At 44.0% G+C, this 18,501-nt stretch overlaps 1 protein-coding gene across 1 annotated transcript in view; it reads left to right on the top strand.

The window, feature by feature from the left end:
* LOC114069585 (t-SNARE domain-containing protein 1-like) overlaps positions 1 to 11,505 on the top strand; it is a 71,859-nt gene extending 60,354 nt beyond the window's left edge. The window contains exons 3-5 of the mRNA XM_027906478.1: positions 1,634 to 1,711; positions 8,651 to 8,720; positions 10,882 to 11,505. Of these exons, the coding sequence (XP_027762279.1) occupies positions 1,634 to 1,711; positions 8,651 to 8,720; positions 10,882 to 10,957 (224 nt within the window). The 3' untranslated portion in view covers positions 10,958 to 11,505. The remainder of the gene's footprint in view (positions 1 to 1,633; positions 1,712 to 8,650; positions 8,721 to 10,881) is intronic.
* Positions 11,506 to 18,501: the final 6,996 nt, after the last annotated feature.

The following is an 18,501-nucleotide window of genomic DNA, read 5'->3' as shown; positions in this document are numbered from 1 at the left end:
AGGAGTGTCTGGGACAGTTGATTTAGGACGAACTGCAGGAAGAGAAGAGTTCAGAGGTGGAAAATCTCTAGCAATGAGCCCCTGTGCATTTGGATTAAACACCCTTTAATACCCTGGATTTGTGTCAACCTGAGAGGCTGATCCATGACTTTTACAGCTGTTCCAGGGCTGAGCCCTCTCACGTGAGTGTGAGAAGCAGTGGAAAATCTGGCCTTTGGACGTGGAGCTTATCCTCAAGTGCCAGGAGGCGCATCCTCAGGACTAACCTGAGCAGTGCATCAAGTGGGGTTCTCATTTTATTCCATTTTCCCGGGTTTTTGCCTTGCTCCGTCACTGACTTTCTGCTCTTCCAAGCACAGGTTGGGCGTGTGGGTTTTTTTAACAGCTTAGGGAAGTCTGGTTGAGGGATGCAGAGTGTGTTATAAAAGCTGAAGATGTGAATCATAGCTCCTCTTTGATTCTCTGTCATGCTTTGTCTCAGAGGAGCATCTTGCTGATAGCAGGGGCTGTGTGAATGCACTGTCGGGTGTACAAGCCCTGGGGTGCTTTTGGATATGACCAAAGTTTTAGGTAGAGCAGCTTCTGGGAAGCCTGTAAGAGCTGACACAGCTGGGCAACAGAGTAGGGCTAAACCATCTGTAAAACTACCAGTTTAAACCTTCTTTAAGTGATGTATCCTTTCTCTGTAATATGGCCATAATTAATGGCCTTAAGGTGAAGGAGTGTAGATTAGATATTAGGAAGGAATTCTTTACTATAAGGATGGTGAGGCCCTGGCACAGGTTGCCCAGAGAAGCTGTAGATGCCCCTCCCTGGAGGTGTTCAAGGCTGGATGGGGCTCAGAGTAACCTGGTCTAGTGGAAGGTGTCCCTGCCCATGGCAGGGGGGTTGGAGGATTGGAACTAAATGGTCCCTTCCAACTCAAACCATTCTCTGAGTCTGTGATTCTATAGTACAGCCCAGGCCAGCCAAACTCACATCACAGGAGATGATACAGCAGTGGAGAAGCTTGGGATGGTTTCAGGGGGTTTAAAGTTGGGAAATGAAGAAATTAAGATTAAAAACAAAACAAAAAACACAGCAGCAATAGCAATTCCTGGCACTGACTCACTGCCCCTTGCAGTTGGGCTATCAGGAGGGAATAGGAAGAAGAGGAGCATCTCTTGGGGGTTAGAAGTCCCAAAAGTTTTCAGCCTCTGTAGCAGTTGCACTCTGCTTGCTGCTTCCTCCCTCTTTATGAAGGCAGGAGCTGCTCACGTGCCCTCCTGCTCTGGGAAGTGATGGTTAAGTGATGTTGTGATTGTGGTTTCTCATTCAGTTGGGGTTCTGATATTCCCACTTAAAAACCGAGCTTCCAGTTGCTAATAATTCCTACAAATGCTGTCTCAATCTTCCTTATCCACCGTGTTGCAGCAGCATCATCACTGTCCTGAGGGGCTGGTTTGCCAGTCCAGTGCAAGCTGCACAGTCAGATACTGTGTAAAACTACAGCAAACCACCCTCCCTGGGCCAAATTTCTGCAGCAGGGAGGAACCTGCACCCCTCCCCACCTCTCCTTCAAAGGCCCATCCCCATTTCAAAGCAATCAGTGGCCTCCAGTGTTAAAACATCTCTTCTGGTTTTGTCTCCACAGCCACCCAGATTGATCCCAGCGAACTGCAGGAGCTTTTTCAGGAGACTTCAGCCAACGTGTTCCGAATTAACTCCAATGGTGCGTATAATGAAAGGTTTACCAGTCAGTTGTGTGCTGTCCTGCTGATGACTCCTGTGCCTGTACAGGGTGTGTGGCAGCAACTCTTGTCACAGAGCAAATATTAATGCAGTTTTTCTGCTGCTGCGTCTCCCGAGCAGCAGCAGCACATGTCCAATACACAGTCCTTTATAAGATGTAAAAATATTCCACCATATGTTCCATTAAACAGGCACAGATATATCCCAATCCTTGCTGATACCACATCCTTTTCTATTTTTAATTGTGTCATCTGTTACAATGGGGAGTTAGAGTGCAGAAAGGTGGAACAAGCCAGACTTATTTTCTAATATGCTGCAGCACTGCTGTGTTCAGAGCCTGTCTTGTGAGCTTGCAGAACATCCATCTCCCTTATAAAAACACCAAGGCTCTTCTGTTATTCTTCACTCTGTAGACCGAGCAGGGATGCTACTCCTGCTCCTGGATCCCCAGACCCCAGAGATGCAGAGTGCTTCCCTCCTTTGGAGACAAGCTCTGGCTCATCAGTTTTGTCAGATTAGGCTGGAGGAATTTATCTTGCAGACAGATGTAAACTAACACTGCTGAATGGAAGTTGATGTCACAGTAGCCTAGTTCTCAAAATACACTAATGTCAGACAGGAATCAAAAATAATTGGTGCTGATTTGACAATAGGCCCTGAAATTGCTTTGGAATCACCAGGACACCTTCTGTGGGTGTTCTGCCCTGTGTCTATAGGGAGTGGGTGGCAGAAAGGCCTGGCCTTGGTGCAGGGAGAGGATTTTAGTGCCTCCTTGTTTGTATAATCATCCCCCAATGTGTCCCAGGGGCAGAGCCCCAATCCTTGCAGCAAGAGATCCCTGAGAGAAGAAGGATGGGGGAAGCAAAACTTCTAAAACACAATCATCTCTTCTAGAGAAGAGTTGTGTATGCTCTAACTGCCAGGAAAACTCCAGCACCAATTTTTCCATGACTACAAGGGTTTTGTGCCCCTTCTGTTGGTGACACATATCCCATGTAAACTGGGGATTATGGCCCCTGTGGGAGCTTGAACCTCCCAGCTGCCACCACGGGTACTTGGCTTGCAAGTGGGTGAACAATCACACCAGAACACCCAGAAATACCTGCAGTAGCATCACTTTTGGTTGCTCCAGCACTGATTGTTTTAATTTGGCAACCGTAGTGGTGAATGGCAGAAAATTCTGCTCCAAACTGAGGGCTCAGTCTGCAGCTTTGGAACCTGCTGGTGAGCCTGTGTGTGCTGTCACAGACACCAGCTATTATCCAAACCAACCAGGTTAGGCCTGACTTGGTATGTCTCTTCTGTAATCAAGACTCCTGTTGCCGTGGAGTTTATCCTGAGGAAACCTCAGGATGAGTGGCACATCCCTTTTTTTGAAAGGCCACAACCCAATTTCTCTTTTCGTTCTCTGTTAGAATTGCATTAGTCCATTCAATTAGGGTTTGAACAACCTCTCTTGGTCTCTGTTTCTCCTCTTGAGATGGTGATGATGTGTTTTCTGCTGAGAGTTTCCTGAGTTGAGCGCTCTGTGAAGCAGGTAATGACAGTGCCTGTACTTAAAATGCTCAAAACTACTTTGCAAAAATGGAGATGCAACTGTTTGAAGTCTGGAAACCAGACTTAAAAATCCATGCCATCCAAATTTCTGTGTGAGACATCTAACAGGACTCAACCACGGTGTGTAAGTACCTCTGTAGGAAGAAAGACATCAAATAAATAGCAAAGGACTCATTAATCTAAGGTTCTCACACAGAAAGAGATCAGGAGATAGGAGTTAAAGCTGGACAAATTCAGTCTTTCTGTGTGATGATAACTGGCCATTAGAGATGCTTATGGAGGGGACCTGATGGATTTGGCTTTGCTTGGAACCTTTAAATCAGGATCCGAATGCCTTTTTATAAGATATACTTTAGTCCAGCTGCAGTCTGGAGTCTTGATGTAGGAGTGATAGGACAAAGTTTTATGGGAGGAAATCAAATTGGATAATCAGAATTGGTCTCTCTGGCCTTTAAAATCTATGAATCTATGAATTTATAATGCCTTTTAAAGTGCTTTCAGGTTGAAGAAATGCCCATAAGATACTCCACTGTTGTTGCTCTCTTCACCACCTGCATTATTTTTTGTCTGATGAAGTCAGTTTCATTCAGCTTATGTGTGTGTTTTTTATATTCTTTCCCCAAAAAGTAGATAGAGCTTTATAGGAGAGGGATGCTAAAATTTGGCAGAGCTAAGCCACTTTAGGGAAAGAAACTTTTAGGGTTAGAAAATGGGGAAGAATGCCCGTGATGCTTTCTGCCCTTTACCAGATGAGGGGTTTTACTCCTTCTGTGCTGGGCATGGTGTGTAGAACATCCTCCAAGCTGCATAAATCACATCACAGCTCCTCTTTTCCTTCTTTTCCTGCCTTGCCCTAACCCCTCTGGGGTTTTTCAGGTTCCCCCGTTGTGTTTGGAGACCAAACCACGCACCTGAAAGGTTCTTCTCCCTCCTGGGACGCTAAAGATCATGGGATCATAGAATCATCAAGGTTGAAAAAGACCTCCAAGATCACCGAGTCCAACCTTTGACTGAGTGCCACCAAACCCACTAAACCGTGTCAACCCATTTCCAAACCCTTCCAGGGATTGGGACTCCACCCCTTCCCTGGATCAGGCTGTTCCAAGATGTCCCAAGTCGCCCATGTTATGCTGCTGTTGCTATGATTCCGAAAAATTCCAGGTTGTGGGCAATCTCAGCAGTATTTTTTCTGCCTTTGGGGGATGACTGTTTTTAATGAAACAAGAAGTCAACTTTGTACCTGGATTTTAAAGCACCATTGAATTTTATGGGGTAACACTGCACAGGTAATAAACACCGTGTGCTTTGTCCCTCTTTACACCCCTTATTCTTTTTTTTTTTTTTTTACAGAGTTCTGAGCCTTTGGGGTGATTTAAACCCTTTCTTGGGCACTTCAGGACTTGCTGCCTGACCAAGGGGGATTTTTACAGCCCCGAACTGATCGGGGCTGATCTCACTCATTAGTGATTCCTGTTCCCTTTTCCTGCTGTGAAAATGGAAATCTTCCTCATGTGTTGAATAAAAATATTAGTCAGGACAGCTGGTTCTGTTTATGTGCTACTGGAGCACTCTCCTGCCAGGTCATGAGCTTTATAGACTTTTTTTTAATGCCACAGAAGTGTGAAGGGGTAGAGAGGGAGATTTTTCCTATTCTTTGCATCTGCCTTATTTCTCTAAATCTTTTGGGGCTGTCCCTGTTGACCATAGGGAAGGTTCATAGGGTCACACAATGATTTGGGTTGGAAGGGATCTTCAAGATCACCTAATTCCAACCCCCCCTGCTGTGGGCAGGACCACCTTCCACTAGACCAGGTTGTTTGATAGTGCTCTGACTTTTGCAATTTTCATGGGTTATTTAATTTAGTTGATTTTTTTTCCCCATTAGGACGCAGAAATAAGCCAAAATGCTGGCTGAAATTGTCTTATTTATCTTTTTTTTTTTTTTCTGTGCATTTTTATCAAGGTTTTGCATTTTGTTCAGTGTACAGCTTTTAGCTGCCTCTCACTAATTGTCTGGTAAATAAGTAAAATAAATAACACCCCTAAATGGGTTGATTTGGTGCACCCTCTCTGATCAGTGGTGGAAATAGTGAAGGAATCAGACCTGTTCTGGCTAGATGGAGAACCTGAGTGCTCTAATGAGTCTCTTCCCTCTCTAATTCCTGCTACTTGCTCATTAATGACTGCACATAACAGGTTGGTGCCATGCACAGTCCCATTACCTCGATCTTAAGGGCTGAGCTCAGGTGTGATGGAGTCCCCTTTGCCATCTCACACTGGTTTCTTATCCCACATTGATTTAAGGATTGAGACTCTCAGACTCTGTAAATCAGTGCAGCTCCAACAGCAGTGCTCCCTTGTGGATGTGCCTCGTCCTGCAGGACCAGCGTGTGCCTGTTAAAAAGGAGGAGTACAAGGCTTTTAAAAGAAGATCCTTGTTTTAACAGTGGCTTCACAGCATCTCCCCAGCACAGCTTGATGTTTTGCTTCTCTGGTAGAGCTTCTGCTCACATGGTCAGGACTGGTAAACTGAGAGGGATTTTCCACACCCAGCACAGGAACTGCAGAGATTTTGATAAAGTGATTCTTGGTCAAAGCAGGTTGGATTTAGCCCAGAAGAGCTCAGACTTAATCACAGAATCATAGAATGGCTTGGGTGGGAAAGGACCTTAAAGATCATCTCTTTCAAACTCCCTACCATGGTCAAGGACACCTTCCACTAGACCAGGATGCTCAAAACCCTGTCCAGCCTGGCCTTGGACACTTCCAGGGATGGGGCAGCCACAGCTTTTCTGGGCAACTTGTTCCAACGCCTCACCACCCTCACAGTCAGGAATTTCTTCCTGAAACATAATCTAAACCTTCCTTTAAGTCCCTTTAAGCCATTATCCCCTGTTCTGTCACTGCAGACCCTGCTAAAAAGACTCTCTCCATCTCTCTTGGAGCCCCTTTAGACACTGGAAGGGGCTCCAAGGTCTCCCTGGAGCTTTCTCTTCTCCAGGCTGAGCAATCCGAGCTCCCTCAGCCTGTGTCCATAGGACAAGAGCTCCAGCTCTCTGAGCATCTTTGTTGCCACCTCTGGACTTGCTCCAACAGGTGCCAGAGGTGATCACAGTGTTCCAGGAGGGGGTCTCATGGCATGAGAGTGGAGGGGGGGAATCACCTCCCTTGATCCACTGGCCACTCCTGTTTTGATGCAGCCCAGGCCATGGGTGGTTTTCCTGAGATTCAGGAGTCTTAGTCCCACTATGTTCCAGGTAAGAGCTGCACCAAATGGTGACCTTTGACTGCCCATCTTGTCATTTTGGGATGACTGACCTTTATGTAAGTGTGTAAATGCTATGTTCAAATTGGAATATTGGGTAAAAATATTGGATAGGGACTTAAACCTGAGTCACTCTCTCACCTGACTGACAAGTGCTCTCCTTTTCTCTTGCATTCATGGATCAGATTCTTTTCCTTTTATGTTTAAGTTTTCCGAAATCCTCAACAAATCTGATAGCTCATGGATTTGCCTCAGTGTAAAATGATGTGTGTGTGAATTTTTGAATGGTGTTTTACAGTAGAAAATCTTCTCCAAAGCAGGCAGTAGCAAAACTCACTTTGTTTTGTCCTGATTTTTGCAGGCCAGGCTGGGGAGGTTCGTGGATGCTCCAGCTGCTGATTTTCCTTCTGGAGTTATACACATGACATTAACAAGTTCTTACAAATTCAATGTCCGCATAAGTCCTTTGTTTACCTTGACTTTACCATTCTCCAAGGACCACACTCTGCTTTTTCCCAAGGGTAGGGATGGGCCCAGAAGTATTTTTAGTTGAGGCAAAATTTTGTATTTGAAATGGAGGGCATACAGATTGCATGGGAGATTGATTTTTTTAGGATTACAGAGAGAGGAAGAGAAGGAATTATAATATCCACGAGATCTCTGCAGGATCAGATCTGTTCTTCTACAGAAGCAAATGATTATTAGTGAAAAATTCCAATTTATTCTTTAAAACATTGTGCTCCCTGCAAAGAAGAATAATTATTAGCTCAGTTATAGACAATTCCTTGAGGCTTTATCTTACTGAATCTCCAAACTCTGCACTAAAATCTGTTAGAGAGATCTAGCATTTGGGGTAGAAATATATGGCTGTGTTCAAGGTTTGTTTGAATATTCGTGTTGTCCAGGCACATAAGTTACTTTTTGTACTATTTAGTGACTTTTGGTGTCAAGCCAGTGGAGCCGAAAAGAGAGGAGAGGATTTTGTCCGTCAGTGGAAATATAATTAAGTGGCTTGTTCAAAGTTATAGGCCAAGCCCAAGTCTGCAGAGTCATTAAAACAGAGGATTTCTTAAATTTCTGCAGAAATAATTGAGCCATGTTTCTAATCTGCTCTTCTTTCTTTCCTTAAATATTGAAGCGTGACTGATAACGGGTGATGAGTTTTTACAACTGGGAGCGTCCTGAGAAAAATCCCACATGTAAATATCAAGAATGTAATTTATTTAACGTGTTCCACTGCGGAAAAATCTTCAAATGCTTTTCCGACTTGCTGTGCTAAGTCCAAAAGTAGTGACCTGTTTTTTTTAATTTGGAAGTGAATTTGAGACAGTGAAATTCAACAGTGTAAAAAAGACAACTATGCTCCTGGTTTTCTGTTACTTTTATATATTCACAAACACACACACACATATATATATTTCTTAAATCTGAGGTCATTAAAAGCAAAGCAAACCATATTTCCACCTTCCTGGTGCCCTTAGGGTAGAGTATCCTCCTCTCCTGATGGAAAAGCCCAAGTATTCCTCCAGCTCCAGCACAGGAGATGATCACAGAGAAGGGCTCCATTTTAGAATAGAAACAGAAAATAGAAATAGAAAAGATTTTGAGCGTTAAGGCCTTGAAAGAGAATGAGGAAGAGTGAACATCAATGTTCTGCTTCTTAATTTTTATTCAGAGCAACAAACAGTTATTATGCAATTTCTTGCCTCTTCACCGGGGGCACTTTTCCAGCTGGAGATGCTCCACGCACAGCTCTGTGCCATCCCAAGGCTGGAAGAGTCAGAGATCCATGCAAGGTCCTTGGGATGGAGGTTTTTTTGCTGTTACAAGGGGTCATATTCCATCATGTTGTGGCACAGATCCATGGATTCACCATTTGTGCATCCAAGGAACTGAGTTTATCCATTCTGGGCTAATGGCTGCTGTTGGATGTTGTCCCCTTTGTCTCATGGGTTACTTGTTCAAATACTTCACTGTATTTTTCAAAAAAAACAACATAAAATAACAGACAAACAACTGAACTAAAATCCAGTATTTTTTTTTTCCCTCTGGAAAAGTGTCCTGCTGCTTTATCTTTTCTTTCTCTGCTGTTGACAGTGACCTCTCTGGAAAGAAGTCTTCGATCTCTGGGGACCTCAAACGATACTCAAGAGCTGCAGGATGGACTGTGAGTCTATTTTAAATTGCTGCAGATCTTTTTTTGTCCCAGCCTTTTCATTTTTTCCCTCATCTATCCTCACCTTTTCTCCAGCCCTTTTATTATATCTGGGCATTTTTTTTTCAGGCTCACTTCTTTTTTATTTTTTATTTCTGTTTGTGATTAATGGTGGTAGGATGTGTATTGATCCTACAAACCTTTGCTTGTGTTGGTTTCAGGTGGCAGAGAATGGTGGTAGATAAAGAAAAAGATTACCCACAGTGAAAGAGCTTTCTGAGGGTCTGTCTGTGTTGTTATTTTTTGTTGGTTGTTGTGGGTTTTGTTGTTGTTGTTTGGGGTTTTTGATTTGTTTTTAAAGTGAAGCCAGAGTAGGATGCTGTGGTGGTTTTGGCTGGGATGCAGTTGATTCTCCTCATAGTGGTGAGTAGGAGGCTGTTTTGGATTGGGGATAAAAGCAGTGTGGATAACCCAGGGATGTTCTGGTTGTTGCAGAGCAGTGATTACACAGAGTCAAGGCCTTTCCTGCTCCTCTCCCCACCCCACCAGTGAGTGGGGAGTGAGGGAGTGGCTCTGTGGGGTTCAGTTTCTGGCTGGAGTTAAACCACAACACATGTTTGTACAGCTTTTCCTTTTCTTTTACCCCTCCTCCACTTTGCCAAAGTCCATGAACCCAAGAGAAAAGAGAGAAAAAGGGACTTTTGACAAGGGCATGTAATGATGGCACAAAGAGGAATGACTTTGAACTGAAAGACAGCAGGTTTAGATTGGATATTGGGAAGAAATTCTTCCTTGGGATTGTGGGGAGGCCCTGGCACAGATTGCCCAGAGAAGCTGTGGCTGCCCCATCCTTGGAAGTGTCCAAGGCCAGGTTGGATGGGGCTTGGAGCAGCCTGGTCTAGTGGAAGGTGTCCCTGCCCATGGCAGGGGGTTGGAACTGGGTGATCTTGAAGGTCCCTTCCAGCCAAAATCATTCTGTGACTCCATGAAAGAAAAAAAGAAGGAAGAAAGAAGAGGATATTTCACAGGTGGAGAAATGTGTTGTGGGGTTGAAAGCTGCATCACAGCATCCCAACACTGACAAAAGGAAACTTCAGCTGCAGTTGCAGTAGCTCCAGTTCATTAAACCCCCTCTCCCAGAGCTGTGTACACACAAACACGCACAGTTGGCTTTCACTTGTCATGTGCTAATTAGAGAATTAAAATGGCTCTTCCAAACGTAGCCCAGTTTATTAAAGATGCCTCTCTTAATGCAGCTTGCAGGCAAAAATCAAGTGTTTAGGATGTGGCTCTGATTTCCTGTGTGTGACAAAAGTTCCTGCTGAGGTTTGGCTGTGAAGAAAGGGGAATTTGGGGTTTATTTCTTTATATTGCCTCTATACAGCTGCAGTTTGCCTGATGGACCTGACTGACCTTCTCTGTGCAATATAAACTCTCAGACTGGTTTTCAATCTTTCTTCTCTCTCCATTGGTTTCCTCCGGGCATCAGATCTGCCCTGATTCACATCTAGTCTAGTTTTGCAAACCAGAGGATTAAAAATAGTAATAGTAATAATAGTCAGAAGATTTGAAAGTAAATTTAGGAGATTGGAGAGGATATAGGAGCACAGAGTCAGTCTGTGGAGATCGATGTAATCAGGAAAGATGTTTACATGGACAAAATTATTTGCAGCACAAACCACCTTAATCACTGGAGATCCTTAGCCCAGGAAAGCCTTGTATCACACAGCTATTATGTTTTCTCTCCTAAATTACTCTTTTTTTTTTAATTTAAGAATCAATTCCTTGACTCTTCAGAGCACTCCAAAACCATGGCTTGATAATTTCCTTCTTTCCTGAGCAGTTACATAAATAGGCACTAATAAGGCACTAATTGCACTAATTATTTTTGATCTCAGAATTATCATTAATTGTCCAGGTAGTTGAGTGCAGCTTATTTTTATTTTAACCATGCTTGTCTACCCCTCTTATCAGCCCCAGAAATTCCTCCAGCTGTCTCCTGGTTCATCCCTTCTCCCCATTCTCCAGCAGGTCTCTCCTGGTTCCTCCCATTTGGTTTGTTGTATCTCCAGAACAAACAGTTCCAGGGTGTTCTGCAGAGCAGGACCAGCAGCTCTTTTCCCCTCAATCCTCTCCTAGAACTGAGATGTCCTTCCCTTGCCCCCTTTTCCAGGCAAACAGCCTTGAGTGCTCTACAGGAATCTCTGTTTCTCCTGAGAGCTGCACCAGCAGAAAGCAGCACCCCATGAATCACAGAGCTGGCAGTGCTGATATATCTCTTTTCAGGGGGGTCAGCTCTTCAGGTGAGACCTTTGGGGCAGCGTTTTCTGCTTCCCCAGCCGCAAATCATGGCTTAATCTTCCTCCTTTGCCACTTGACCCCTTTCCTTCAGAGGTTGATGCATGTTTCTCCTTGAACACCCTCTAACTTGGGAGATGGGAGCAGGGAGTGAACATTTGGTAGGTTTATAGCCTTGGCTATTAGGGAAACGATGATGTTTGTGGGTATCTGAAGAGTAAAATTGCCACGCTTTTGTACTTTCTTATTAAGTGACTCTTACTCTGCCTAAAATGAGGCTGTTTTGCAGATGAGGGGAGGCAGAGTATTTGGGAATAGGGATTAATGATGATCCTGCCACACAGGGCATTCAGCTGCTATGGTTTCTATTCTTGCTTACCTGGCTGCAGGGTCCTGCTAAAACACAATAAAACCAAAGTTACCTGATTTCCTTTTCAAATTCACCCAGACTTTCTGCCTCTTAAGCACAGGGCTCACGGAGGCATCAGATGAAGGCAGATTTCTGACTGTCAAACTGGGCTATTCCCTTCTCTGAAATGGTTTCTCTCCTTTTGAGAGCTGAGTCATTCAGAATAAGGGTTGTGTCTGTGGCGAGTCAATTTGGGAGAGTTCATCCCCAGTGGAATGCCAGCTCCAGTCAGAGAGGCTGACTTGGCTGCTGAGGTGAGCAGGGTGTACACGAGACCCAACTGTGGATGATCCTGGTCTAAAAAATCAACTGGTTTGTTTTCTGGGATGAGGGGGGATTCTCCATCATTAGGCACTGAGGGGAACTGGCTTTTAATTTAGGCAAATCAAACTGAATGCCCAGGTCGAGCAGTGACAGTGAAAACCAGTCTCTTTATATGCCTGGTTAATCTCTCAACATCCTCCACAAACTGGCTGGAAATTAAAGCATCCCTGTAACCTGGACAATGCTCTCTGAGAAGTATGATAGAAGGAGGGAAAAAAAACAAAAAAAAACCCCAAAAAACCAAACAAAGCTTTCATTTTTTTCACCACCTGACCCTGTCTTATTGTGATCTCAAGAGAAGTGGCCATGCAGGCTGCAAGTAGCACTTGTTGGCTACCTGGAGGCCACAAGACCGAGCTTTAAGTGGCATGAAGGGGCCTCGATGTCCTTTCCATGGGGGCTGGCTGGCCATGGCAGCAATCCATGCTCTCCAAGCCAGGCTTCCAGCATCCCTCACCTCAGTGAGGGGTTTGATTCCTTAATGGTATTAAGACAAGGGTATTTGCCCTTGTCTCGCTGCAAGGTCAAGGGCAGCAGAGCAGTGACTCCATCATAGCTTATTACCCATTTTCAGGTGGGTCTGGGATGTAGCCCAAGAGTCTTAACTCTGTGGCACCTTTGGATGCTTTACAAGCCACTGGCAGAAGCATTTCCCTGTTTAAGGAGGAGTTATAAGAAGGATATTTTGGGGGCTTTTAGCACTGATGAGATTTGCTAAAAAATGTGTTGATTTCTCCTGATTTGAGAAAGAAAGCCTTTTAGCTTTCACCTCCCTTCTCCCATTGGCATTTAAAAAGTGAACATTTTTGAAATACGTGGGATTTTTTGCCTGCACCTGAGAGAGGCCTCAGCTCTACATCTGTACAGTGTGAGAAAATAAAGCTGCTTTTCTCATTGAACTGATGCACAGTCCTGGCTAAGATGGTGCATGAAAAAGAATTCCTATGGCCACAAAGGAGTTTCAGAGTATTTTCCACATAGGAAAGCTCAGTTTGAGATCTGAGCTGCTTCAGGGTGAGACAAGTTCAACTGTTCTGGAAGAGACTGAAAGTTCAGCTTTTGTATTGTTGCTCTTACCTGTGTTTTGGACAAAAATTAACCTCACAAGGCACCAACTTTCCCTGGGCATGCAAGGTCTATTAAAATGCACGTATGGATTGCTGGAATTAAAGGGAATTCCATCTTCCTCACCCTTCCCCAGGAAATTTGCCATGCCACCTGAAAATTTTTTGGAGTGATGAGTGAAAACACCTCTGAAGTTTATTTTGCCACCACATAATCCTAAAATCACTGGATCTCTTATGGTGAAGCATTGACAGTTTGGGATGCTTTTGGGAAGAGAAGCATCCCTGGACGAGCTTGAAGCCACTATGAGCAGCAGGAGTCAATCAAACTGTGGCAACGAGCTCTTCAGTGCTCTCAGACTCAGTCTGAGGAGCTTTGCTGGGTTTGCAGAAGCACTTCTGAAATCCTGACATTCGGGGTATAGTCAGTAATTTGGAGATGGACTGGACTGAGCTGTGAGGTTTGTGTGGCGCAGGTTGTTCACACCTTCACGTGGATAAGACACCAAAAGGAGGTGCCTCCGTCATCCCAGCCCGTGGTGTCTGTCAGGATTCAGCTCATCCCGAGAAGGCCACAGAACCATGGAATGGTTTGGGTTGGGAGGGACCTTAGAGACTGTGTGGTTCCAACCCCATCCTGCCATGGGCAGGGACACCTTCCACTCTCCCAGGTTGTTCCAAGCTCCCTCCAACCTGGCCTTGGACACTTCTAAGGATGGGGCAGCCCCAGCTTCTCTGAATCTGATGAGGTCGTTTCCCGTCAGGGTGAGTGATTAAGACAACTCCGTTGCTTCCCACCTAACTCATGTTACACCAGGAAATGCAGTAACCCTTGGCTTTTTGGGGAGAGCTGTAGGATCATTTGTGCCTTAGCTGGACCAAAGTGATCTTTGCTCATTCCCGGTTCCTCTGTGTGCTCCAGGGAGGATGAATGGTTGTCCTTATGCCTTGGAGCCTCACCAACCTGCTGCAGAGGTGGATGAATCCATGCCCCTCAGCTTTTCTGAATAGACATGAAACAATAAAGGCTTTTTTTCTTGGTTCATTTTATCATTTTTGTGTATTGTTTCCTTTTTCATTCCCTATTTTACCATTATGTTTGATATGTTGGAGGTGTAGCTTAAACATTTTTTTTTTCTTTTTTTTAAAGCTTCTGTTAAAAAGGTTTTAATTCCTCTGGAATGCAGATTCATTTAGAGCCGAAAGATATTTTAAAGTCATAATTTACTGAAAGAAGATTTGTTCAAGCAAATCAGACAGAAGCTTTTAAGTGTCAGCATGTTTAATTAAGGGTAGGATTTAATAATATTTTATATGGTTTTGTTGTACTGCTTGTATAAGCTTACCAAAAAAAAAAAAAAAAAGGAAATGATTTCCATAAATATTTTGAAACATCGTTTTGATTCCTCTAATATGTTAAACCCTTCAAAGTAATACCTTCCCTGTTCAACTCAAAGCAGTCGGATTAACTTTATCTATCCTCCATTTATCGCTGCTCCCATCAGTTCCTGACAAGAAAAACCTTCTAGGTTTGGCAGGAAAAATGGGTTGCCAGATTGCAACATTTGCATTTAACTGTATAATACACTCGCTGCGTTAATAACTGTATTTATGTGACAGATCTCCCCCTTAAGAATCCCAGAGCTCCAGATACGTGACAACCCTGTGATAAATGACAAAAGCTGGGGATGAACTGCAGAACTCTCCAATGATGATAAATTCATCTGCTTTTGACCGCCTTCCCTGCTTAGAGAGGTCCTTGGAGTATCCCCTCACATGCCTGAACAGCTTCTAATGGTCACTACAAATCAATCTGTCAGAGGAGTTTTTCTTTCCGGTGTTTTCCTCCTGGATTGTCCTTGCCAGAGGTCTGAGGTGGCCAAAGCAACACTGGTTTCCCACGTCAAAGTAGCCTTAGGACATGGGCCGTGAATTTTAAACCCTGTAGTGATGGAGCAATGATTACTTGCTTGTGGCAAGTGATGGATGCTCCAGGAGATGCAGGATGGGGACAAGGGAAGACCAGCTCGCTTCTCTTGTCCTCACTCCATGCCACCCTTTGGTGCCCCAGGTGAAACCTGGATGTTCCTGTGGCCTCCCACGTTCATGGGAGAGGGAACACCTAGGATTTTGTAGATGCTCGTGGTCCAAAGGAACAACAGAAGTCAGAGGATCCACAAAAGCTTGGAAATCACACACTTGGCATGGAAATTGGTATAAGTTAGTCCCTCATATCCTGGTGTGGGCACAAGGCAGTGGGATTTGGGTAAAGGATAAAAAGGAAGAGAAAGAGATGGATTAAAGAGAGGGAGAGAGGGAGGGAGGAAGGGAGGAAGGGAGGAAGGAAGGAGGGAAGAAAGAAAAACCGAAAGAATAAAAGAAAGAACGAAAGAATGAAAGAATGAAAGAACGAAAGAACGAAAGAACGAAAGAAAGAAAGAAAGAAAGAAAGAAAGAAAGAAAGAAAGAAAGAAAGAAAGAAAGAAAGAAAAGAAAGAAAAAGTCTCATCCTGCTCTTTCTCACAGTGAATTTTAACCAACAATCCTTGCTCAGCTCCACAGCCATCCAGCCCTGAATGTTTGAGACATCCACATTACCTTTTTGGCTTCTCCAGCTCCCATTTTGGAAGCCAACTTGATCCTCCAGAGAGAAACTCTGTTTGTAGCATGAAAATTTTCCACTCCCAGAAGTGTAACTGGATATTCCTGTGCGTAAAAATGCTGCCATGTTTGGTCTTTTCATAAATTCATTCTTAGATGTTTATCCAGGAAATGCTGATTTCACACTGATGTTGTTCTATTTTTTGTTTGTTTTTATGGGTGACAGAAGGAGGAATAAATAAGTAGAATAAAATGTTCCTTCTCTTTTCATCTCTTAGGCCACCATGAAAGTTTTTCTGATTTTTCACAAGCCTTTCTGAGATGAATCATTGAAAAATATGCAATTTTCCCTTCTTAATGTTACCAAAATAGTAGCTTTTTAGTTTGGAGTTAATTTCTTTTGCCATTTTCCTGCATTAGAAATGAAATATGGTATTTGATTAGGTTAAAAATTGGCATTTCAAGTCAACAGAGAAAAGTTCATCCTCCCTCACCTTGAGAAACAAACCAACTTCAAATATTTTGCCTCTTTCTTCCTGCAGAATTAGACACAGTGCAGGCCAAGTTCCCATTCTGTTAGCACAGCCTGCAGAGGGCAAATAATTGTAGATTTGAGGAGAAATATCCGGGGGCAGGAAGTTTACCTAATGACTTTTGATCCTGATTGGAGTGACTTCCCTCTGGGTTTTCGTGTACTGGTTTTGTAAAATTTTTAGACCGAAGGAAAAATAAAATTCTTGAAGGGGGAGGACAGTGGAAGCAATTAGTGTCCTCTGCAAGGTTTGCTGGGCTTGAGGGGTGGGGGGGGAAGAATGAAAACAAGTAGGGTCCAATCTCAGGGAAGAGTGGGAGGATCCACCAAGCACTTGCTTGCAGGACAAGTCACTCTGCACTTTTTCCCTGCAGTGCTCTAAGAGATGATTCCTTTCACACCATTCTCCAGGAGGAATAAACCCTCTGAGCAGACACCCATCTACTGAAGGGGGCACAGCAGGGGTTAAGCAAATCTTCAGGCTGTTTGTGTGGACGTTGGGAGTTTTAGTTGAGTTAGTTTTTGGAAAGTAACACTTTAAACACTTCCGGAGAGCAGGAATGGGAGATCGGAAGGAAATCTCGTAGGGGATTGTGTTTAAACCCCTTTTCCTGCCTTGTTTGGTGTGAAAGTGGATAAGGAAGATGAGGATGCTCTTTGGGAAAATGGCTTGGAGGAATGGAAGTGAATGATGCCAGGTGAAAATTGAAAATAAAGAGAATAGAAAATAAAGAATAGAGGAGAAAGGAGAGAGGAGAGGAGAGCAGAGGAGAACTTGAATACAACATTGATCAGTTGTTACTGATATCACAGCTTTTTAGAATTTAGCATGAGAATTAACATATTTATTCCAGAAAATGATGATCAACTGTGAGTCCCCAACTTCCTCTTGAATAACAAAGCTGAAGGTCAAGTGTTTGACAAACATGTGTTTTATTTTGAAATAATTTAAACCTCAAGGGGGTTATATGCGTTTACCGGGACATTTTCTATTGCTGTCTGCTTATATTCCCTCTTTGTTCAGAAAACACAGATGCAATTTGTACATGGAGACTTTCCCTGTTCTCATCCTGTGATCTTCATGCATCCAGTCTTGCAGAATAATGAACAAGTAATGTCATGCCTCTTTCCTAGACTGCAGTGTCACAGAACGGGAATTTTATTTCTAGATTTAAGATAATGAAGCTCCTCCATACACTCCTTAGGGGGTTAAACCAACCGAGGAGGGATTTTCATCCTCCCTTTAAAGTTATTTAATTAATATTGATACAGGAAATAAGTCCAGAAGGTTAAGATGTCACACATGACTCCCTGTGCTTTGCCACAGTAAACAGTTCCATGAAGTTTGAGTGGTTTTGAGTCGTGAGTACCACGAGTGCTCTGCCACTTTGGTCCCATGGCAACAATCATGTTATGAAAGGTGCAGACAAAGCAAACTTGTTAAAACATTCAAAAGGTGCAGCCTCGAATCAGTGGGGGTTTTTTCCAGCTGTATTTTGTATTTTTTCCTTTTCTTTCTCCCAAGCTGCAGGAAACAGTAACCCTGTGTGCCAAAGTCTTGTCTAGCACCCTTTTAGGTGGTGTTAAAAATGATAATATCCCCCATTTCAGTGTAAGAAATGGAGGAATCTGTCACCTTGAGAGGAGATGATTGTGGCTGGAGTCCAGTCTTGCTTCATGGAGGCAAAACCTGGGCTGGGAGAGAAACACAAACAGTAGCAGCACAGGAAGGAGCAGCAGCTTTTGTTTCTGCTGCTGACTCCCAGGAGGCACAAGCTGAAAAATCCTGGCTATGGCCAAAAATAACAAAATAAGTAGCTGTTCTGTGCTGTCTAAGCTTGTACCACCCTTGAGTGAAAATGCTGCTTCTAGAGGCACTTCTGAGCTTGGCTGTAGGCAGGTCTTCAGAGGAGACTCATTGAGATGACGAAGCAAAGATATAAAGTGAAAGGAGGGGTTACAACTCGTTTTAAGTTTGATCAACGAAAACTTTGCTGCCTGTGGGATGAGGGGGGAGGGAGGTAAATTAGGGTCACTCGTTGAGGTGAACCTGTCCCTGGTAGAAGGAAGGAGGTGAGAGCAGGACAAGAGCCTTGCACTGCAGTTGCAGGTACAGATGGAGGTTCCACATCTGAAATCCTGTGCTCAGTTTTGGACCCCTCTCTACAAGAAAGACATTGAGGGTTTGGAGCATGTCCAGAGAAAGACAACAGAGCTGTGGAAGGGTCTGGAGCAGCAGGAGCAGCTGAGGGAGCTGGGGGGGCTCAGCCTGGAGAAAAGAAGGCTCAGAGGGGACCCTGTTGCTCTCTACAACTCCCTGAAAGGAGGTTGTAGCCAGGTTGAGGTCTCTTCTCCCAAGCATCAAGCAATAGGACAAGAGGAAACAACCTCAAGCTGTGCCAGAGAAGGTTTTGACTGGATATTAGGAAAAATTGTGGGTGGTCAAGCACTGGGACAGGCTGCCCAGGGCAGTGGTTGAGTCCCCATCCCTGCAGGGATTTAAAAAACACGCAGATGCAGCATTTGGGAACGTGGTTGAGTGGGTGGCTTGTCAGTGCTGGGTTA

The sequence above is a fragment of the Empidonax traillii genome, unplaced genomic scaffold (assembly GCF_003031625.1).
Source record: "Empidonax traillii isolate 1590-97213 ecotype Southwest subspecies unplaced genomic scaffold, ASM303162v1 scaffold1300:size135431, whole genome shotgun sequence".
Taxonomy (NCBI): Eukaryota; Metazoa; Chordata; class Aves; order Passeriformes; family Tyrannidae; genus Empidonax; species Empidonax traillii.
The sequence above is the reverse complement of the archived record's forward strand: the minus strand, read 5'-3'. Positions and strand labels throughout refer to the sequence as shown.